At 45.7% G+C, this 20,420-nt stretch overlaps 1 protein-coding gene across 2 annotated transcripts in view; it reads right to left on the bottom strand.

Annotated features, from left to right (window-relative positions):
• ERLIN2 (ER lipid raft associated 2) overlaps window positions 1-20,420 on the bottom strand; it is a 71,024-nt gene that overhangs the window by 22,152 nt on the left and 28,452 nt on the right. For both annotated transcript variants that reach the window (XM_063925451.1, XM_063925452.1), the window contains exons 5-11: window positions 20,331-20,392; window positions 19,158-19,283; window positions 10,296-10,369; window positions 8,647-8,705; window positions 5,824-5,915; window positions 3,090-3,179; window positions 2,741-2,820 (exon numbers count right to left, since the gene is read on the bottom strand). In XM_063925451.1, the coding sequence (XP_063781521.1) occupies window positions 2,741-2,820; window positions 3,090-3,179; window positions 5,824-5,915; window positions 8,647-8,705; window positions 10,296-10,369; window positions 19,158-19,283; window positions 20,331-20,392 (583 nt within the window). The remainder of the gene's footprint in view (window positions 1-2,740; window positions 2,821-3,089; window positions 3,180-5,823; window positions 5,916-8,646; window positions 8,706-10,295; window positions 10,370-19,157; window positions 19,284-20,330; window positions 20,393-20,420) is intronic.

Here is a 20,420-nt window from a genome sequence, read left to right as displayed (position 1 = left end):
ACGCGGATCTTCTGGAGTTACTGCTGGAAGATCCGAGGCCTCTTCCTCTTCGAGAGGACCTTCTGCAACAGGGGCCGTTTGCTTATCAAGACTTACCATGGCTACGTTTGACAGCATGGAGGTTGAATGCCAGATCTTAGCTCGGAAGGGCATTCCGAACAAAGTCATTCCTACCCCGATACAGGCTAGGAAGGGGGTAACGTCTAAACATTACCGTCGCATTTGGAAAACGTACGTGTCTTGGTGTGAATCCAAGAAGTTTCCTACTGTGGAGTTTCAACTAGGACGGTTTCTCCTCTTTCTGCAAGCAGGTGTGGTTGTGGGCCCACGCTTGGGCTCTATAAAAGGTCCAGATTTCTGCCTTGTCCATTTTCTTCCAGAAACAATTGGGTGCTCTGCCTGAGATTCAGACTTTCTTGATAGGGATTCTGCACATCCAGCCACCCTTTGTGCCGGACTGGCCAAGAAGTGCTTGGTACGCGGATCTTCTGGAGTTACTGCTGGAAGATCCGAGGCCTCTTCCTCTTCGAGAGGACCTTCTGCAACAGGGGCCGTTTGCTTATCAAGACTTACCATGGCTACGTTTGACAGCATGGAGGTTGAATGCCAGATCTTAGCTCGGAAGGGCATTCCGAACAAAGTCATTCCTACCCCGATACAGGCTAGGAAGGGGGTAACGTCTAAACATTACCGTCGCATTTGGAAAACGTACGTGTCTTGGTGTGAATCCAAGAAGTTTCCTACTGTGGAGTTTCAACTAGGACGGTTTCTCCTCTTTCTGCAAGCAGGTGTGGTTGTGGGCCCACGCTTGGGCTCTATAAAAGGTCCAGATTTCTGCCTTGTCCATTTTCTTCCAGAAACAATTGGGTGCTCTGCCTGAGATTCAGACTTTCTTGATAGGGATTCTGCACATCCAGCCACCCTTTGTGCCTCCTACGGCACCTTGGGATCTTAATGTGGTGCTGCAGTTCCTGCAGTCGGATTGGTTTGAGCCTTTACAGGAGGTGGACGTCAAGTTTCTAACTTGGAAGGTGGTCACACTGTTGGCATTGGCATCTGCTCGACGAGTGTCGAAATTGGGGGCATTGTCATGCAAGAGCCCCTACTTGTTTTTCCATGAAGATGGAGCTGAGCTCAGAACGCGTCAGCAATTTCTTCCAAGGGTTGTGTCTCTTTTTCATTTCACCAACCTATTGTGGTGCCAGTGGCTACTGACTCCTCAATTACCTCACAGTCCTTGAGTGTTGTGACTGCTTTGAAAGTTTCTGTGAAGAGGACTTCCCGTCACAGGTAGTAGGACGCTCTATTTGTCCTTTATGGTCCCAACACGGTTGGGTGTCCTGCTTCTAAGCATACATTTGCTTGCTGGATCGGGTCTACTTTCCAGCATGCTTATTCTACGCCAGGCCTGCCGTGTCCAAGATCTATTAAGGCCCACTCTACTCGTACAGTGGGTTGTTCCTGGGCAGCTGCCCAGGGTGTCTCGGCTTTACAGCTTTGCCAACCAGCTGCTTGGTCGGGGTCGAACACGTTTGCTGAAGTTCTACAAGTTCGATACTTAGGCATCTGAGGACCTAAAGTTTGTTCACTCCGTTCTGCAGGATCCTCAGCACCCTTCCTCCTGTACTGGGAGCTTTGGTACATCCCCATGTTACTAAATGGAACCCCAGCATCCTCTAGGACGTAAGAGAAAAAAGATTGTTAATTACCTACCGGTAAATCCTTTTCTTGTAGTCCGTAGAGGATGCTGGGCGCCCGCTCAGTGCTTCGTTTTCCTGCGTTGCTTCTTGTTGAGTATTGGTTCAGCTGTTGCTGTTTCTCTTTCATGCATGGTTAGCATGGTTTCTTCAGGTAACATGCTGACTGGCATGGTTGCTTCCTGTTTCATGCTAGATAACATGTTTTCTTCGTGTTGCATGATGGTTGGCTTGATTTCTTCATGTTTCATCATGGTTGGCATGATTTCTTCATGTTGCCTGCTGGTTGACATGGTTTCTTTATGTTTCATGCGATTTCGCAAGATTTCTTCATGTTGCATGCTGGTTAGCATGTTTTTTTTCGATTCGGTGTGGGCTGGAGTGAATTTCACCACTATCTGTATTTCCTTCTCTCAAAGTATGTCCGTCTCCTCGGGCACAGTTTCTAGACTGAGTCTGGTAGGAGGGGCATAGAGGGAGGAGCCAGCCCACACTGTTAAACTCTTAAAGTGCCAGTGGCTCCCAAAGGACCCGTCTATACCCCATGGTACTAAATGGAACCCCAGCATCCTCTACGGACTACGAGAATAGGATTTACCGGTAGGTAATTAAAATCTTATTTTTGTCTGCAGCCCTCATCATCAGTCTGGGGACTTACCCCCAACCCCGTGCTGGGTGTTAAATACCTGTCAAACCTGCAGAATCTGCATGCCTCAAACAAGCACGGGACCCTGCCTCCATGCCCACAAGATGGAGCAGCTCTGTGCATCCGCATTATTGCTGCCCTGTTACGCACATTTCACAGAAAGAATGATCCATTTATCAGTCCATTTATACACGGATACATTAATCTGCCCTTTCAATCTCTGTCCATGTGCGTGTGCATGGGACGGCGCATACAGGATATACAGATATCTACCCGAAATCAGGCCCAGGGTGTGTATAGAAGAATAATACTGAAAAGTACAAAAAACAAAGGCGGATAGATAGGAATGACATGGGAGGGTACAATAATAGGCAGAGAGGGAGATTTGTGATGTTACCCTATTGGCTTCTGTTAGTTTCTGCGCTGTGTAAAACTCCGCATCAGCTTTTGCCTTCTCCCGAGCCAGGAAAGCAAAGTCTGCAGAACAAAAGGAATTTGCTCACCTTACAGAACAATACAATATAATGATACTTTTTTCTTGACACAGAACGCAGATTTTCAAAACAAACATCCAAGACCCCCCACTCTCTTATATTAGATATCTACTGTGCTACGTACTACTGTGCCCTTCTGTACGCTTGTATACCAGAACACACACATAAAGCCAATGGACAAGAGAAAGTAGCCTGTTCTAAGCAGTCATCAATACAAAACAATGCTACACCACACGCACTGAGACTACTTACCCTCAATCTCTGAAATAGTCTTCTCCGTTTCCTTCTCCATAACTTTCTGACCATATTTGATCTCTGCAACTTGGGCCACTTTTTCTGCCTCTGATTGGAGGAGAGAGAGGAAAAGATTATTATATACCCACCTTTACAGTTGTGCGGTGATCTGTATGTAAGCATTGGGCCTAATTCTGAGATGTATGTAAAACCGATGTCTTTAGATGACGCAGAAGCTGTGCTGTGCAAATGCAGACCTGGGGCTCGCAGTGCCCCAAACACCACAGCATGACTGGCACGCTGCTGGCATGTGGCAGCAGCAACAGGCAGCATTCCAGAAAATGTGGGTGTCTGCCCAATTTTCTGGTCACGCTGAAGGCAGTATCTGTGTCCTCGTTTGCAGCTTCACTAGCTTCAGCAGCGCAATGTCACTGGACCCGAGGGTTACTCTGATGTTCAATGATCATGTACTGTAATTCATGTGATGATTCGTCCTCAGATGTAGCAGTGGATCACACAAGCCGGCAGTGGACGACTTTTAACTTGTTGCCTCCTGTGGCCTTGCATGCCGGGGCAGTGCAGTTAGCGTCCACCTCTGATTTTGCCCCATTGTACCTTTGTCCACAATTTGTCTGCAGACAGCTGCCTCATCGTTCTCTGCCAGGGCATCCTGCAAGTTTCCCACATAAAGTTATTACCAGAGACACCTACCAAGTCTCTGAGGAAGAGGTTCCCAATACCGGTCCTTAAGGCACTCTAACAGTCCATGTTGTACGGATATCCATGCTTGGCCAGAGGTGACTTAATTAGTACCTCATTATTTTGATTTAACCATCAGTGCTCAAGCATTGGTATCACTGCACTGTTAGTTTGCACTGAAGACCAAGGTAGGGCAACACTGCTCTAAGGATTCAGCACCATCAATGTAGAGACCACCGTCTGTATACACTACCATACTCTCTACTCTACCAGTCACATCATACTGATTCTCTAAGGTACAGTCAGCTGTTGTAGCCCATTAATTACACTGTAGTACTAAGTACTAATTATCGACTAGTAACTTCTCAATGACTGAGGCTATAATATGGAATGGTGTGCTGCTTTCATGGAGGAGGCAAATCATATACAATAGCTCCCACCACTAGAATACCTGCACTGGTTCACACCGGCCACCAGGAATTAACGGCACAGCATAGCTTACTAAAACGTAATCTTTCAGTCAAAAAAGAACAGAGGATATATTAAAATACAAGGTTTAGGGGGACATTTACTAAGCAATGATAAGAGCGGACAAGTGAGCCAGTGGAGAAGTTGCCCCATCAACCAATCAGCAGCTCTGTATAATTTTATAGTATGCAAATTATAGATGTTACTTCAGTGCTGATTGGTTGCCATGGGCACTTCTCCACTGGCTCACTTCTCTGCACTTATCACTGCTTAGTAAATGTCCTGCTTAGTTGGGTCAGTGAGGAGTGAATGCACAATCTTTGAAGGAGGAGATGTATCATGCTTTCTAAAGAGTGGAGAAGAGGACATATGGAGAAGTTACTGAGAGCAGCAATCAGCTTCTAGCTAGCATTTATCATTATATAAACTGATAGGTACAAGGTGACTGGTTGCTATAGACAACTTGTCCACTCTTTAGAAGACTTGACACATGTCACCCTTAAGGGGGGTACACACGGAGAGATCCGTGCTTAAAATCTAAGCAATCTTGCTAGATTGCTTAGATTTTAAGCACGGATCTGCCGTGTGTATGCCCTCCAGCGATAGCGATGCGCGGCCCCGCGCATCGCTATCGCCGATGCTAGATTGAGCTGCATGCAGGCTCAATCTAGCGGGTCGCTCACTTCACCGTTGTGTGAAGTGAGCGGCCCCCCGTCGGCTTTCCCCCTCGCTCAGCACATCGCGCTGTGCTGAGCGGGGTGAGAGATGTGTGCTGAGCGGTCTGTGTTAAGATCACTCAGCACACATCTCTCCCGTGAGTACCCCCCTTAAGTGTCCCCTCTATTGCTGCCACACACAAAATGCAATATCTGTGTATTTGGCCTAATATCACATTGTGTGGACCTAAAATGGCCAATCTCATTAGAATTATTAAACATGTTGAAACATAGTTGTACAGTGGTAAACTGCAGCCAGTTTCGTGCTTAGTCCTGTTCTCCTATTAGCTTCTGTGGGCTCCAGCTATAATATGTATGACATGGTGTGCTGCTGTCAATGACAAAACACTGCAGACCAAAGAGTGGTCAAGAACAGGGAGCATAGCAGAACTGTGTGGAAGGAAACAGCATTAACAAATGGGCAGTGATAAGACGTGACTGAAAGGTGATGCAGATTTTCTCTCATTTGTTATTTCCCAACAACAGCTCTGCTTGCAGCTACATGTGCAGTGCATATACCCAAGCTGTCTCTAAACAAAGGCCCAGATTTATCAAGCCTTGGAGAGTGATAAATTGCACTGTGATCAACTACCAATCAGCTCCTAACTGTCATTTTTCCAACACAGCCTGTAACATGACAGGAGCTAGTTAGTTGGTACTTCAGCACTGTGCAATTTATCACTATCCAAGGCTTGATAAATCTGGACCACAATCAGCCTGGAAGACAAAGCTGAGTGAACACTGAAACCCCTGGGTAATTGAACTAGGCAGAGAACAGTACTGTGTCACTGATAGTATAAGAGAATCTCCATCACTGTGACAGGGTATTAGCCTGAAGGCTTCTCGGTGCCGTGCTTTGGGTGACCCACCAATCAGAGCCTTTTTCCTCTCCGTCTCAGCTTCCTTCTCCACCACCTTCTGCTTCTGGGCAGCGATGAGCAGCTTGGTCTTCTCACTCTCCCTACAGATCAGACACTGACATGAGGAGAGCATAGGGACAGGCATTTATAAGACCAGCACCTGGTAGGTGTAATGGGGAGTTTCACACAGACCAACATAGACAGATGCAGTTCTGCTATAACATTACAGAGCATGTGCAAGCCTTTATATTAATACTATACACGTACAAACAAATAAGCACTGCTAAGGTTATGCCTAGCTTTTAATAGACCGTAGCAATAGTGCAGCCTTCCTCCTACCCAGGAGGTGGCTTTAGTTGGTATCCGGTCTCTAGGTTGACTACACTTAGGTCGACACTGTCTAGGTCGATAGTAAGTAGGTGGACAGGGACTCTAGGTGGACATGACAAAAGGGTCGACATGAGTTTTTCAAATGTTTTTCTTTTTTTTAACTTTCTCATACTTTACGATCCACGTGGAGTACAATTGGGAACGGTAACCTGTGCCAAGCGCAGCGAGGCACCTTGCCCGAAGCATGGCGAGCGAAGTGATCCACGTGAGGGGACACGGTGCACTAATTGGGGATCCCGGTGACTGTACGGAGAAAACAACACCAAAAAAGTGCAAAAACTCTTGTTAACATTGTCATGTCGACATAGAGTACCTGTTGACCTACTTACTGTCAACCAATAGTGGTCGACCCAAACACTGTCGACCTTGCATACCACACCCCTGTAGTTACAAGGCACACAGACCATCAGCGGAGAAGTCCTGTGTTTACACTCTTCTATCCCTACAAATAACATAAAATGAATCAACCTCCAACCTTACATAAAATTCCTCAAATACTTTATTGTAGAAGAAATATAAATATCCTACTTCAGTCTCTAACACCCTGGGTTAGGATCTAGACAATTTATTTTTCTATAGTATAAAAAGACAGCTCTCCTGATTTAAGAGATTATTCAGATCGGATCGCTGGGCAGCATTTTTAGCTGTCCTGCGTTCAGATAGTCGCCGCCTACAGGGGGAGTGTATTTTTACCGTGCTAGTGTGCGATCCCATGTGTAGCAGGGCTGCTAAAAATCAGTTTGTGTAGTCTCTGCGCAGCCCAGGATTTACTCTTCCAGTGCGATTGAATCCTGCTGATCGGGGCTGGAGCGGACGTCAGACACCCTCCCTGAAAACGCTTGGACATGCCTGCGTTTTTCCAGACACTCACTGTAAACGCTCAGTTGCCACCCACATACGGCCGCTTCCTGTTAATCACCTTGCAAGCGCCCGTGCAATTGGCTTTTTCGCACCATCCCGTCGCTGGGCGGCCTGTTGCTGCTGTTCAACACGCGTGCGCATTGCGGTGCACATGCATGCGCAGTTAGGATCTGATCACCCGCTGTGCGACAACGCACAGCAGCGATCAGATCTGAATTACCCCCTGAATTATAATTACCGGCATGCACAGATGACCATATACTGAAGCTAGGAAGTCTGTGAACAAATGAATCTGTGATCCTGTAAAACAGTAGCTATATTTGCATGAAGCCAGAACCCAGACTGTATTCAGACCATGTGGATGCTGTAAGTAAGTATTAATATGGGGGGATCTCTTATAATGAACTGTGTGTATACATATAATTAATAGGTGAAAATGCCTCTCACATTAACATATACTCCCTCCCTCTTTCTAAGTACACAGCACATATCTGCTCCTACAGCTGCAGGAAGTTTTCTCTGAACACGCTACCCTCTTTCTGTAATATTATATGAGTATGTTTTAGGCCTGTTATACCCCGGCGCCTGCCCCTAGACTGCCGTAACCCTGTGTAATGTGCTATGGTCTGTCCCTTCCATCCATCAGGCAGTGTAAGCCATGGGAGAGGGCCACATGTCGGTCTCAAGACAAACCATGGTGCATTACAATGATTCCGGTATGAATAGTCGACCATGTTATGGTCGACAGTCATTAGGTCGACCACTATTGGTCGACATTGACATGGTCGACATGGACACATTGTCGACACGTGAAATGTCGACACATGAAAAGGTCAACATGAGTTTTTAAAACTTTTTTTGGTGTCGTTTTTTGCGGAAAGTGACGGGGAACGCCAATTAGTGCACCGCGTCCCCTCGCATGGCTCGCACTTCGGGCAAGGTGCCTCGTTCCGCTACCGCTGCGCTCGGCACAGATTACCGTTCCCAATCGTAGTCCACGTGGATCATAAAGTATGGAAAAGTTCCACAAAAGAAAAAAAAAAAAGTGAAAAACTCATGTTGATCTTTTCATGTGTCGACCTTTCATGTGTCGACCTTTCATGTGTCGACCATGTCAATGTCGACCAACAGTGGTCGACCTAATGACTGTCGACCATAACATGGTCGACCATCTGAACGGATACCCATTACAATATAATTTCGCTTTTTCGCAATCTCGTTGTGCCCCCTAGTGGTGAAAATTGTTCTGCACCATTCCATTTCAGTAATAAAACTAATGTACAAATATGAATGCTTCAGGGTAATAGATGTTTTATCTCTTTACATTTCACTTGGCTCTAGAAGTGTTCTCCAACCCAGATTCCATTACTAGTAGGTGAAATGAGGGGGGGTGGGGGTCTATGGGAACTGCTCCTTTAATAGTTGCCCATATGCCTATTCCTGTAGCATACTGAACTTCTTGCTATAACACTATGTATATATATTTTTTTTCTAAAAACTAGGATGATTATCACTATGCGCATTACATGCACCAAAGTGACTTCACAATTAATCAATGTGAGCACTGCGGTCGGATCTTACATCAGCTCATAGTTTCTGCGGATTGTTTCTGGGATATTTGGCTTTGTAACTCTGACAGCCTGGAGAGCATGAAAGAAACAAAAAAAGTAAATTAACAATGAATTCTATAATAAAACAGCATCATGGAGCATTTTAGCACCAGGAGATAAAGTTCATAATTATACTAATTAATTTGGATGATATGATAAACAGCACACACAAGTACGGGCGATGCAGTGTTGGATATATTTTGGTCGCATTTCTACCTGCAGCTGGTAGGGTATAACTGGGCAGTAGGGTTGGGTATAACTGGGCAGTTACAGGGCGCTCTCACATACTGTAGTTATTTTGATTTAATCATCTGTGCTGAAGCCTGGATACAACTAGAACCTGCACTGTTAGTGTGCCCTGAGGACCGAGGTTGGGAATGTCTGAGGTAGGCAAAGTGCAGTGAAGTGGAGGTGATGGAGCTGCCGCTATGCAGAGCTCTATGGAAGCGTAAATTAATTTTTTTCCAGTATAGAGCTGGTGCAGGTGCACCCTGGTGCAGATTAGGATGACCAGTTTCTCATGTACTCCAGGGTAGGCTATACCGGTATCTTTTCTCTGGTATAGTATCTTATTCTTATAACTACTTCTGGACACAGGAAGAGATCATTGAAATCAATTCAGAAATGAATAAGCATCTGAAGACTTGTCCCGTGTGGAAGGTACTATACTTCATGTCACATTAGGTGAATACCGGCATGTAGCACGGATGAGGGCTCTTATACTTTGTGTACAGATAGTGGGCAGGTGCACCACAGTGATGCGTATAGTTCAGCATTTAGAGAATATATGCAGCCATTTCTGTGCACGCAATGCTGGAACAATTAGCGTCGACATGTGAGCAAGTCTGCAACAGTCCCATAGTGCACAAGGTAAGTAATTCATACATTATGTTGCCATAATTGTATCCATAAATATTACTGTTCCACTGTAATATACATTAATTAAACTACTAATCTAGGTTACTTGTTGCCACTAGAATCACTAATGATCATCAAATAAACTTATCTATTAACTGAACCGTAACTAAATAAAACATTCAATATGAGCAGGGGGATGTAGTTAAAAGATTGACAATCCCAATGGCGACAGTTATGGTGTCAATATTGTTAAACTGTTGACAGGCAACATGTCCTCATTCTCAGAATGTCAACAGGTGAAATGTAGACATTGCCATACTGTCAACATTAGGGTCAGGGAAGGCGGAGAAACACCAGGATGCTGGAGGATCAATGGTCTGACCCGGAATTGACAGTCACGAGACCACCGGGACCCAGAAGGCACTGCTGCAGCCATCGGGACCAGGTAAGTCACGTCTGGGCCACCAGGGACAATATTTTGACATTTCATCACTGTCAAAATGATGAATGTCGATATTATGACAATATTACGTCAATATTTCATACCACAGCCGCAGCAGTTCCCTGGGAACTCCTTAAGTGACAGCTTCTGGTATCCCTCATAGTGATGCCCAGCTTGTTTCTGTGCTGGAGCCACTAATCTGATGTGTAATGTGCAGCACTTACAGCTTTCCTACAGAGGGAACCCCACCTGAGTGCTACACTGGGGAGCAGGAACCACTTAATGTGAGAAGACATCTGAAGACAGACCAGTACCCATACCTGAATGATTAATCCAGGAGCCATTGAGTTGAGGTCTTGCTGAAGAGCCAGCTTGAGGTTCTCATCTATCTGGTCTGTGGAGAGGACAGCAGAAAGTCAGAAATGTAGTGAGTAATAAGATAACTTATTACTAAAGTATTTGGACCATAAAACACCATTGTATGCCAGCAGCTCTGCATCCTTTCCTGCCTACAGGTCACCTGTCCCAGCTTGAGTTACTCTCTGTTGCTGGGTCAGTAATTTTTCATCTGCTTCCACAGACAGAAATCCTGAAAACATGACCTGTTGTGAGAACTTAAATGTTGAGAACCACTGCTGTAGACCAGTAGGAGAGGGCTGACGAGGTGAAGACAGGAGCAGAGTTGCTTTGCTAAGTATTATATAGTGATAGTTTGAGACAGCACCTATATGTCAGTGGCAGAGAGTTTGTATGTACTGCTACTCCAACTTGTTACTATGCCAATGACCGTGGTGCTTTAGAGATGTGGTGGACAGGTGTCACAAATCAATGGGCGGTATTCGAAGGATATATCATGCCCAATCTCCTTTCTAAAGTGATCCCCGTTATCACACATATCGCGCCCATAGTAATTAGGTTTTCGCTGCGTAAAGGGTTGGGCGCCCTCACTACTCCGGGGGTAGCAAGCCGAAAATAGGATTTTAATTACCTACCGCTAAATCCTTTTCTTGTAGTCCGTAGATTATACTGGGGTCCACATTAGTACCATGGGATATAGACGGGTCCACTAGGAGCCTTGGGCACTTTAAGAAATTAATAGTGTGGGCTCCTCCCTCTATGCCCCTCCTACCAGACAGTCTAGAAACTGTGCCCGAGGAGACGGACATACCCTGAGAGAAGGATGTAACAGAACAGTGGTGAGATTTAAACCAGCACACACCAAATAAGAGGAAAGCCATGCTAACCAAACTTGAACAGGAACAGCAACGGGTGAACCAATAACAATACTTAACGTAAGTAACAGTGCAGGAAACACGAAGCACTGGGCGGGCGCCCTGTATCCTGTACTGACTATGAGAAAAGGATTTACCGGTAGGTAATTAAAATCCTATTTTCTCTTATGTCCTAGAGGATACTGGGGTCCACATTAGTACCATGGGGATGTACCAAAGCTCCCAAACCGGGTGGGAGAGTGCTGAGGATCCTGCAGAACGGATTAACCAAACTGAAGGTCCTCAGAGGCCAAAGTATCGAACTTGTAGAACTTCGCAAACATGTTCGAACCTGACCAAGTAGCTGCTCGGCAGAGCTGTAAAGCCGAGACACCCCGGGCAGCCGCCCAGGAAGAACCCACTGACTGAGTAGAGTGGGCATGAACAGAGTTAAGAACCGGCAAACCTGCCGTAGAGTAAGCATGCTGGATCGTAAGCCTGATCCAGCGTGCAATTGTCTGCTTTGAAGCAGGACACCCAATTTTCTTGGGATCATAGAGAACAAACAGCGAGTCAGATTTTCTGTGATGAGTTGTCTGCTTCACATAGATCTTTAAAGCCCCCACAACATCCAAGGACTTTGGAGTAGCAGGTGTTGGTAACCACCGGAACCACAATAGGTTGGTTGATATGAAACGCAGACACCACCTTAGGAAGAAATTGCTGACAAGTCCTGAGTTCAGCTCGATCCTCATGAAAAACCATATAGGGGATCTTGTGAGACAACACCCCCAATTCCGACACACGTCTTGCAGAAGCCAAGGCCAACAGTGTGACGGTCTTCCACGTAAGAAACTTGACGTCGATGTCCTGTATGGGCTCAAACCATTCAGATTGCAGGAACTGCAATACCACGTGGGAGGCACAAAGGGCGGTTGAATGTGCAGAACCCCTTTTAAGAACGTCTGAACCTCAAGGAGAGAAGCCAATTGTTTCTGGAAGAAAATGGACAAGGCCGCAATCTGGACTTTTAAGGAGCCCAGGCATAGGCCCGCATCCACACCTGACTGCAGAAAGAGCAGAAAACGTCCCAGGCGAAATTCCTCCGCAGGGAATTTCCTGAGTTCACACCAAGAAATATATTTTCTCCAAATCCGGTGGTAATGTTTAGACCAGGCATGTCCAAACTGTGGCCCTCCAGCTGTTGTGAAACTACACATCCCAGCATGCCTTGACACAACTTTAGCATTCTCTGACAGCAAAACTGTGTCAGGGCATGCTGGGATATGTAGTTTCACAACAGCTGGAGGGCCGGAGTTTGGACATGCCTGGTTTAGACGTTACCCCCTTCCGGGCCTGGATCAAGGTAGGAATAACCTTATCCAGAATGCCTTTCTGGGCTAGAATTTGACGCTCAACTTTCATGCCGTCAAACGTAGCCGCGTTAAGTCTTGATAGACGAACGGCCCTTGTTGCAGAAGGTCCTCCCGAAGAGGTAGAGGCCACGGATCCTCCAGGAGCATCTCCAGTAGGTCCACGTACCAAGGCCTTCTTGGCCAATCCAGAGCAATGAGAATTGCTTGAACCTTTTCCCTTTTTATTCTTTTGAGAATCCTTGGGATCAATGAAAGTGGTGGAAACACGTACACACTCTGATAGACCTACGGAGTCACCAGAGCGTCTACCGCCACCGCCTGTGGGTCTCTCGACCTGGAACAATACCGCTGGAGTTTCGTGTTGAGACGAGAGGCCATCATGTCGATCTGTGGAAGTCCCCACCAACTTGTCAAGCACCCGAACACCTCCGGGTCAAGGGCTGGATGGAGATCGTGTCTGCTGAGGAAGTCTGCTTCCCAGTTATCACTCCCGGAATGAAGATTGCGGACAACGCTATCGCGTGTCTTTCCATCCAGAGGAGAATCCTTGTTACCTCTGACATCGCTGCTCTGCTCTTCGTTCCGCCTTGTCGGTTTATGTACGTCACTGCTGTCACATTGTCCGACTGAACCTGAATGGCTTGATCTTGAAGAAGATGTGAAGGCTGCAGAAGGGCGTTGTATACGGCCCTTAGTTCCAGAATTTTGATTGGAAGAGTAGCTTCCTGACTTGTCCATCTTCCTTGGAAGTGTTGCCCCTGGTGACTGCTCCCCAACCTCGGAGGCTTGCGTCTGTGATTAGAAGAATCAAATTTTGAATCCCGAACCTTCAGCCTTCTGTGAGGTGAGGAGTGTGAAGCCACCACAGCAGAGAAATCCTGGCTCAGACGTATTCTCTGGTGCATGTGTAGATGCGATCCGGACCATGTGTCCAACAGATCCAGTTGGAAGGGCCTTGCGTGAAACCTTCCGTACTGCAGCGCCTCGTAAGCCGCTACCATCTTCCCCAGAATACGAATGCACAGGTGAACCGATATCCAGGGAGGTTGTAATTCATATACTGAATTACCAATGCCTTTTCCAATGGAAGGAAAACTCTCATTGCTTCCGTGTCCAGTATCATGCCCAGAAACGGAAGTTTCCTCAACGGTACCAGGTGAGATTTTGGTAGGTTCAGAATCCACCCATAATCCTGGAGCAGTTGAGTCGAAATTGCAATACTGTCCAGCAGCTTCTCCCTGGATGATGCTTTTATAAGCAGGTCGTCCAGGTACGGAATTATGTTCACTCCCTGTATGCGTAGGAGTCACATAATCTCTGCCATGACCTTGGTAAATACCGGTGGTGCCGTTGAGAGGCCAAATGGCAGGCCCCTGAACTGGTAGTGACAGTCCTGTAATGCAAACCTTATATAAGCCTGGTGAGGCAGCCAGATTGGGATGTGAAGATATGCATCCTTGATATCCAGAGACACTAAGAATTCCCCCTCCTCCAGACCTGAGATCACCGCTCTCAGAGACTCCATCTTGAATTTGAATACCCTTAAGTACGGGTTCAGGGATTTTAGGTTTAAAATGGGCCTTACCGAACCGATCGGTTTCGGAACCACAAACAGGTTGGAATAGTAACCTTTGTTCTGTAGGTGAGGTGGAACTGGAAAGAAAGGAGTTTTACCAGCGCTGGCTGATCATGTAAATAATGAAAACAATCTAATAACCAAAAGGCTTAAATAAAATATCACATTTATTATACAGATGTCAATAAATAAAAAATAATAATAAATTTAAATATAAAAAATAATAATAAATAATGAAATCCAAGATAAAATTGTGAATCAGTTTAGTTTCCACTAAAAATGCCACGAAATGCCTGAATTATTTAAAAAGTCCACGTTAGGCTATTGAGTGTCACTCAGAGGGACTTTGTTTACTGGAAGTGTCCATCACTAGTCGGTTGTTTTGCATGGACCGACAAATAGCAAATGTGAGGTAGTTACCAGTTATCCTTGGAGCAGAGTAGATCCACCTGTATTGACTGGATTAGTTGTCCTCTTAGGCATGGAGGAATATGTCCAGAATGGTGGGTGTTGCTGGATGATTGTCCCAGTGTGTATATTCCGAGTGACAAGAGAGCCAGTGGTGCTGATAAATATCAGGATGGATTAGGCGCTCAACGCGTTTCGCTGGTTTTAAGTGGTCCAGCTTCCTCACTGGGACAATCATCCAGCAACATCCACCATTCTGGACATATTCCTCCATGCCTAAGAGGACAACTAATCCAGTCAATACAGGTGGATCTACTCTGCTCCAAGGATAACTGGTAACTACCTCACATTTGCTATTTGTCGGTCCATGCAAAACAACCGACTAGTGATGGACACTTCCAGTAAACAAAGTCCCTCTGAGTGACACTCAATAGCCTAACGTGGACTTTTTAAATAATTCAGGCATTTCGTGGCATTTTTAGTGGAAACTAAACTGATTCACAATTTTATCTTGGATTTCATTATTTATTATTATTTTTTATATTTAAATTTATTATTATTTTTTATTTATTGACATCTGTATAATAAATGTGATATTTTATTTAAGCCTTTTGGTTATTAGATTGTTTTCATTATTTACATGATCAGCCAGCGCTGGTAAAACTCCTTTCTTTTTTGCTATTACCTTTTGGGGACTTACCATCCCCTTACCAGCCGCTATTGATAGCGCACCCTATTGTTTTTTCTATATTTGATATATTTGGAACTGGAACAATGACCTGAGTCTGTACTAGTTTTTGTATGGCTGCCTGTAGAGTTAGACTTGATTCTGGAGAAGCTGGTAAGCCTGATTTGAAGAATCTGTGAGGTGGGAGTTCCTGAAACTCCAGTCTGTAGCCCTGGGTGATAAGATCTTTGATCCAGGGATCTAGGCCTGATGTTGCCCATATGTCACTAAAATATCTCAAGCGGGCACCCACCTGCCTGTCTTCCAGGCAGTGCGGCCCACCGTCATGACGAAGGCTTTGAGGAAGCAGAGCCGGAGGTCTGTTCCTGTGAACCTGCAGGAGCAGGTTTTCTGGGTTTACAGTACCTCTATTACCTTTGAAGGAAGCACAAGAACCCTTGGATTTACCTTTGAACTTTGCTGTCCGAAAGGACTGCAGAGTTGTAGCAGAGTAGGTTTTCCTAGCTGAGGGCACTGCAGACGGGAGGTACGTAGACTTACCCGCCGTAGCCTTGGATAATCCACGCATCCAGTTCATCTCCAAACAGGGCGTCACCTTCGAATGGTAGGCTTTCCACTCCCTTCCTGGAAACAGCATCCGCATTCCACTGACATAAGCCCTGACGCGCCGACACTGCCATGGCCGTGGAGCGTGCATGGAGTAAGCCAATTTCTTTTAGGGCTTCGACCATAAAATTAGCTGAGTTCTGTACATGTTGTAGGAGTAAAACTATCTCCCCCCTATGTAAGGAATCTAAGTCCTCAATAAGAGTACCTGACCATTTGGAAATGGTCCTAGAGATCCAAGCGCAAGCTATAGTGGGTCTCTGGGCCACCCCCACAGCTGTGAATAGAGATTTGAGAGTGGTCTCAATCTTGCGGTCAGCCGTGTCCTTTAAGGAGGCTGCACCTGGAACCTGTAAGATTATCTTACGGGACACCGTATCTTACGGGACACCTAGAAATTGAGGCACCAACAATTGTCGGGACTTCCCACTTTTTCCTATCATCCTGCAGAAAAGGGAAAGATGCTATTAACCGTTTAGGGATCTGAAATTTCTTGTCAGAAGTGAGCCAAGCTTCTTCAAATAGAGAATTTAACTCTTTAGATGCAGGGAAGGTAGCAGAGGATTTCTTTTTTATATTAAAATGAGATTCCTCAGTGTCCTCTATCACTGTATCAGGAATGTGCAGGACCTCCCTAATAGCCTCTATTAGGACCTGTATTCCCTGTGATAGCGCTGCATCCCCCCCCACCTAAATCCACATCACCGTCATCTGCATCAGTGTCATCATCATCGGTGTCAGTATGCAGGATTTGTGCCAGCATACGTTTTTGTGGACAAATGGCAGAGGTCTGAGATGCTGGTATGGGCACTGAATCTCTAATCATCAGATCATTCAGAGACTGTCTTAAGTATTGCGTCTCTTTCTCAGTTTGGGACAATTTATGAGAAATGTTTGAGATCATCCCTTTCAGTGAATCTAACCACACTGGTTCCGACCCACTAGCCTGAGCAGGTGTACTATCTTGTGTACACTGTATAGATCCCCTTGGGGACGAGAAGCACTCTGCAGTGCAGGACACACACTCTTTTGACATGGCAACAAGTAAAAACACAGCCACACAGTAGAGAAGAGGGTATAACACAGCTAACCCACCCAGAGCCCTCTAGAGAGACACAGAGTATGACGGAGCCAGCCACAACGTGCCCCTATGGCCAATAAAAGACTTAGCCGGGTCGCAAACTAAGTACCCTTAATAGGGGCTTAGTATACCATTATTGCTCCCTCCCTGTTTGCTATAACCCCCTGGTACCGCTGAGGTAAACTGGAGTCTTGAAGGAGGAGCGATGCGTCCCTGTGAGACTGTTCAGTGAGATCTGCAGAGGGAAAATGGCGCTGGTGAGCTGCTGGATCCGCTCATAGTGAAGCCCCTGGATCCGCTCATAGTGAAGCCCCGCCCCTTTAATGGCGCGCGGTCTTCCCGATTTTTTATACTGGCTTGAGGTATTTCATGTGCTTAACATTGGGTTAAAACTCCTGTAAGTGATAGTGCCAGTGTGGGTAATGTTTGTGACTTCAGGTCGCCCCTCACCGCGGATACATACCTAAGCATGTTACTGAAGAAGTCTGGAGCCGCATCCTTGTCAGCGCTGCGCTCCTACCCTTGTGCTGCCATTACAGACGGTGACCCGCTAACTGGGACGCCGGCGTTCTACTCACCACTTTTCTTTCTTCTGGCTCTGTTAGGGGTGGCGGAGCGCTGTGGGAGGGTACGCTCGCCATGGTGGGGCTTGCGAATGACTCCCTCAGGAGCTCAGTGTCCTGTCAACGGAGAAACGGGACCATTAACTCTTTAGGAAGTTGGGCCCCTAAGTCCAACGAAGCAGGCAGGCTGGTGCCACCCAGCAGTGCCTGAAAACAACAAACAGAAAATAAATGCAGAAAACTCTTCAGGAGCTTCCCTAAGCGTGACCGGCTCCTCCGGGCACATTTTCTAAACGGAGTCTGGTAGGAGGGGCATAGAGGGAGGAGTCAGCCCACACTATTAATTTCTTAAAGGGCCCAAGGCTCCTAGTGGACCCGTCTAGACCCCATGGTACTAATGTGGACCCCAGTATCCTCTAGGACGTAAGAGAAATGATTACTACTACTACCAGTTATTTATATAGTGCACGCATATTCCGCAGCGCTTTACAGAGAATATTTGCCCATTCACATCAGTCCCTGCCCCAGTGAAGCTTACAATCTATATTCCCTACCATATGTACACACAGACACATTCACGCTAGGGTTAATTTTTGCTGGGAGCCAATCAACCTACCTGTATAATTTTGGATTGTGTGAGGAAACCGGAGTACCCAGAGGAAACCCACTCAAGCACAGGGAGAATATACAAACTCTGCACAGTTAGGGCCATGGTGGGAATCGAACCCATGACCTCAGTGCTGTGAGGCAGTAATGCTAACCATTACACCATTTGTACATGCCCGTCAGCAGAAACAGAACGGGTGTGGAAGTGGATGAAAATAATTGAATACCGCCCAATGTCTTTCAGTTACCCAGTTCTTGGGACCATCTATGCCATAGTTGTTATATAGTGCTGCAGCCAAGAGCAATAAAATTAATTGGGAAAGAGAACAAGAGAGACATAACCAGGAGGGAAGAGAGCTATATACATGAGCTGTATACATCAGAGCAACAGCAGAAGAGCGAATGCAACATAAATGAGGGAAGAGAAGGCATCTGCTTTATATGACCACAAGAGAAACATCGGGGTCAATCCGATTACCCACAATGTATACCACACTTACGGTACCGGCGACTTGCGATGTATGCGGCTGCATGCTGCACTTACAGGTCATTTGGACACTGTCATCTTTACCTTCAGGTTTATGCAATCGTATATAAATGGTTTGTGTTACGATCTCCTCAATGTACAGGGCTATGTGATATGTCAGTGTTTTATAAATGAATGATGATCATATTAACGTGTTCTATTATTTGTCACAATATGTTGATTAATAAACAGGGAAACGTGGAATTACTTTTTTCTTAGGAAGAAAATCCATGAATATAATGAATATCGCCATGATTTGGCATGTACTGTACCTCTGTAAATGATGGGCTCAGGATGCAGATGTGCAGTTAGGGATATAAATACAAGCACTGATGCAAGTGGCCATCTAGCTAATAAAGGCCAAAAGCATAAAGCTTTCTGCAAACAAGCAGACCTATGCCACACATGGGATGTTGGCTGTGTGCAGATACATTTGTTCCGACCACACTAAATTTAGGTTGTTACATATACAATACTAATGACTTGGTTTGCACCGTGCAGCACTAAGGAAAGAAGTATAGATAACGGAACAGGGACTCACCAAAGAGTTCTATGTACACCTCCTGTAGGGTGTGGACACTGCAGAACTGGTTCAGCTCATGGTGGATCTTGTTGAAGATTAAAGCTTTATCATAATCTGCAGTGTAGTTCTTCACTATATCATACACTAGGGGGCAAAACAGAAAGTAAATCACATTTTATTATAGTAAATACAATTTAAATAACAAAGAAAAATGAAAGGTCGCATGAACAAAGGTTTGACCAAGTACTGTATGTACACAGGAACTGAAGCTTTATGGTTGGTCAGCAACTTTTGTGCCCATGTGTCAGTCACGTGCCAATCAGCTGCAGTCCCACTCAAAGCTACCAGATTCTACTTTCCTACTCACTGCTAGGTAACACTGAGTTATTGATGGATCCCAATATTGTCAGATAAGCGCAACCACTGCTACCAATGCCGGCCAATAGAGAAGCCATTCTATTAAACTCCAAAATGGTCGACTCCAGTGGTTCCCAAACGTGGTCCACAAGGCACCCAATAGTCCAGGTTTTAAGGCTATCCATGCTTAGGCACAGGTGACTAAATAGACACTTCAGTCTGTTTGATTGATTATATCATCTGTGCACAAGCAGGGATATCCCTAAAACCTGGACTGTTGGGGTGCATTTGAGTACCACTAGTCTAAAAATATCATATAAAGATTTTTTATGATCACTTATTCAATATTTAGGCCTTACAGCACACAATGGGGGTCATTCAGATGTGGTTGGAGTTGCAGCATCCGTAGCAAAGTACCAGTTATCGGTACTTTGAGCTTGTGCAGGACCCGTTCTGTGTATGTGTGAATGGGTTCAGAAGTAACGGACGCAGGACGGCATCAGACTGTCCGTGATTGACACTCTGATGCCATATGGGGGCGGGGAGAGGGCGGCGACGGCCTTCGTTTCTCCAAACAGAGGTGGGTCGCCGGCATTGCATCCTTGCAGTATACTGCAGTTCGGATCAGTAATGCGTGCCGCCTCCTGCTGCATTACCATATTAGTGCTATCGCTGCTGTTCTATGTAAATAGCAGTGATAGCACCTCCAACCACATCTGAATGACTCCCCTTACCCGGGAATCTTTACAATACGAACCATTACGCTCCATTCTGTCCCTCTGATGACTGGTAAGAACCTGGGGGAAGAGGAGTAGCTATTGTAAAATGACTTACCTGCACTAGATATAAGGAAATTCACCACTTCTATTCGATCAAAATATATCATGACACCACCGCTAGGAGAAACAGACATAGTATTACCTG

The sequence above is a fragment of the Pseudophryne corroboree genome, chromosome 6 (genome assembly GCF_028390025.1).
Source record: "Pseudophryne corroboree isolate aPseCor3 chromosome 6, aPseCor3.hap2, whole genome shotgun sequence".
Lineage (NCBI taxonomy): Eukaryota > Metazoa > Chordata > Amphibia > Anura > Myobatrachidae > Pseudophryne > Pseudophryne corroboree.
This window is presented reverse-complemented; position numbering and strand designations above follow the sequence as displayed.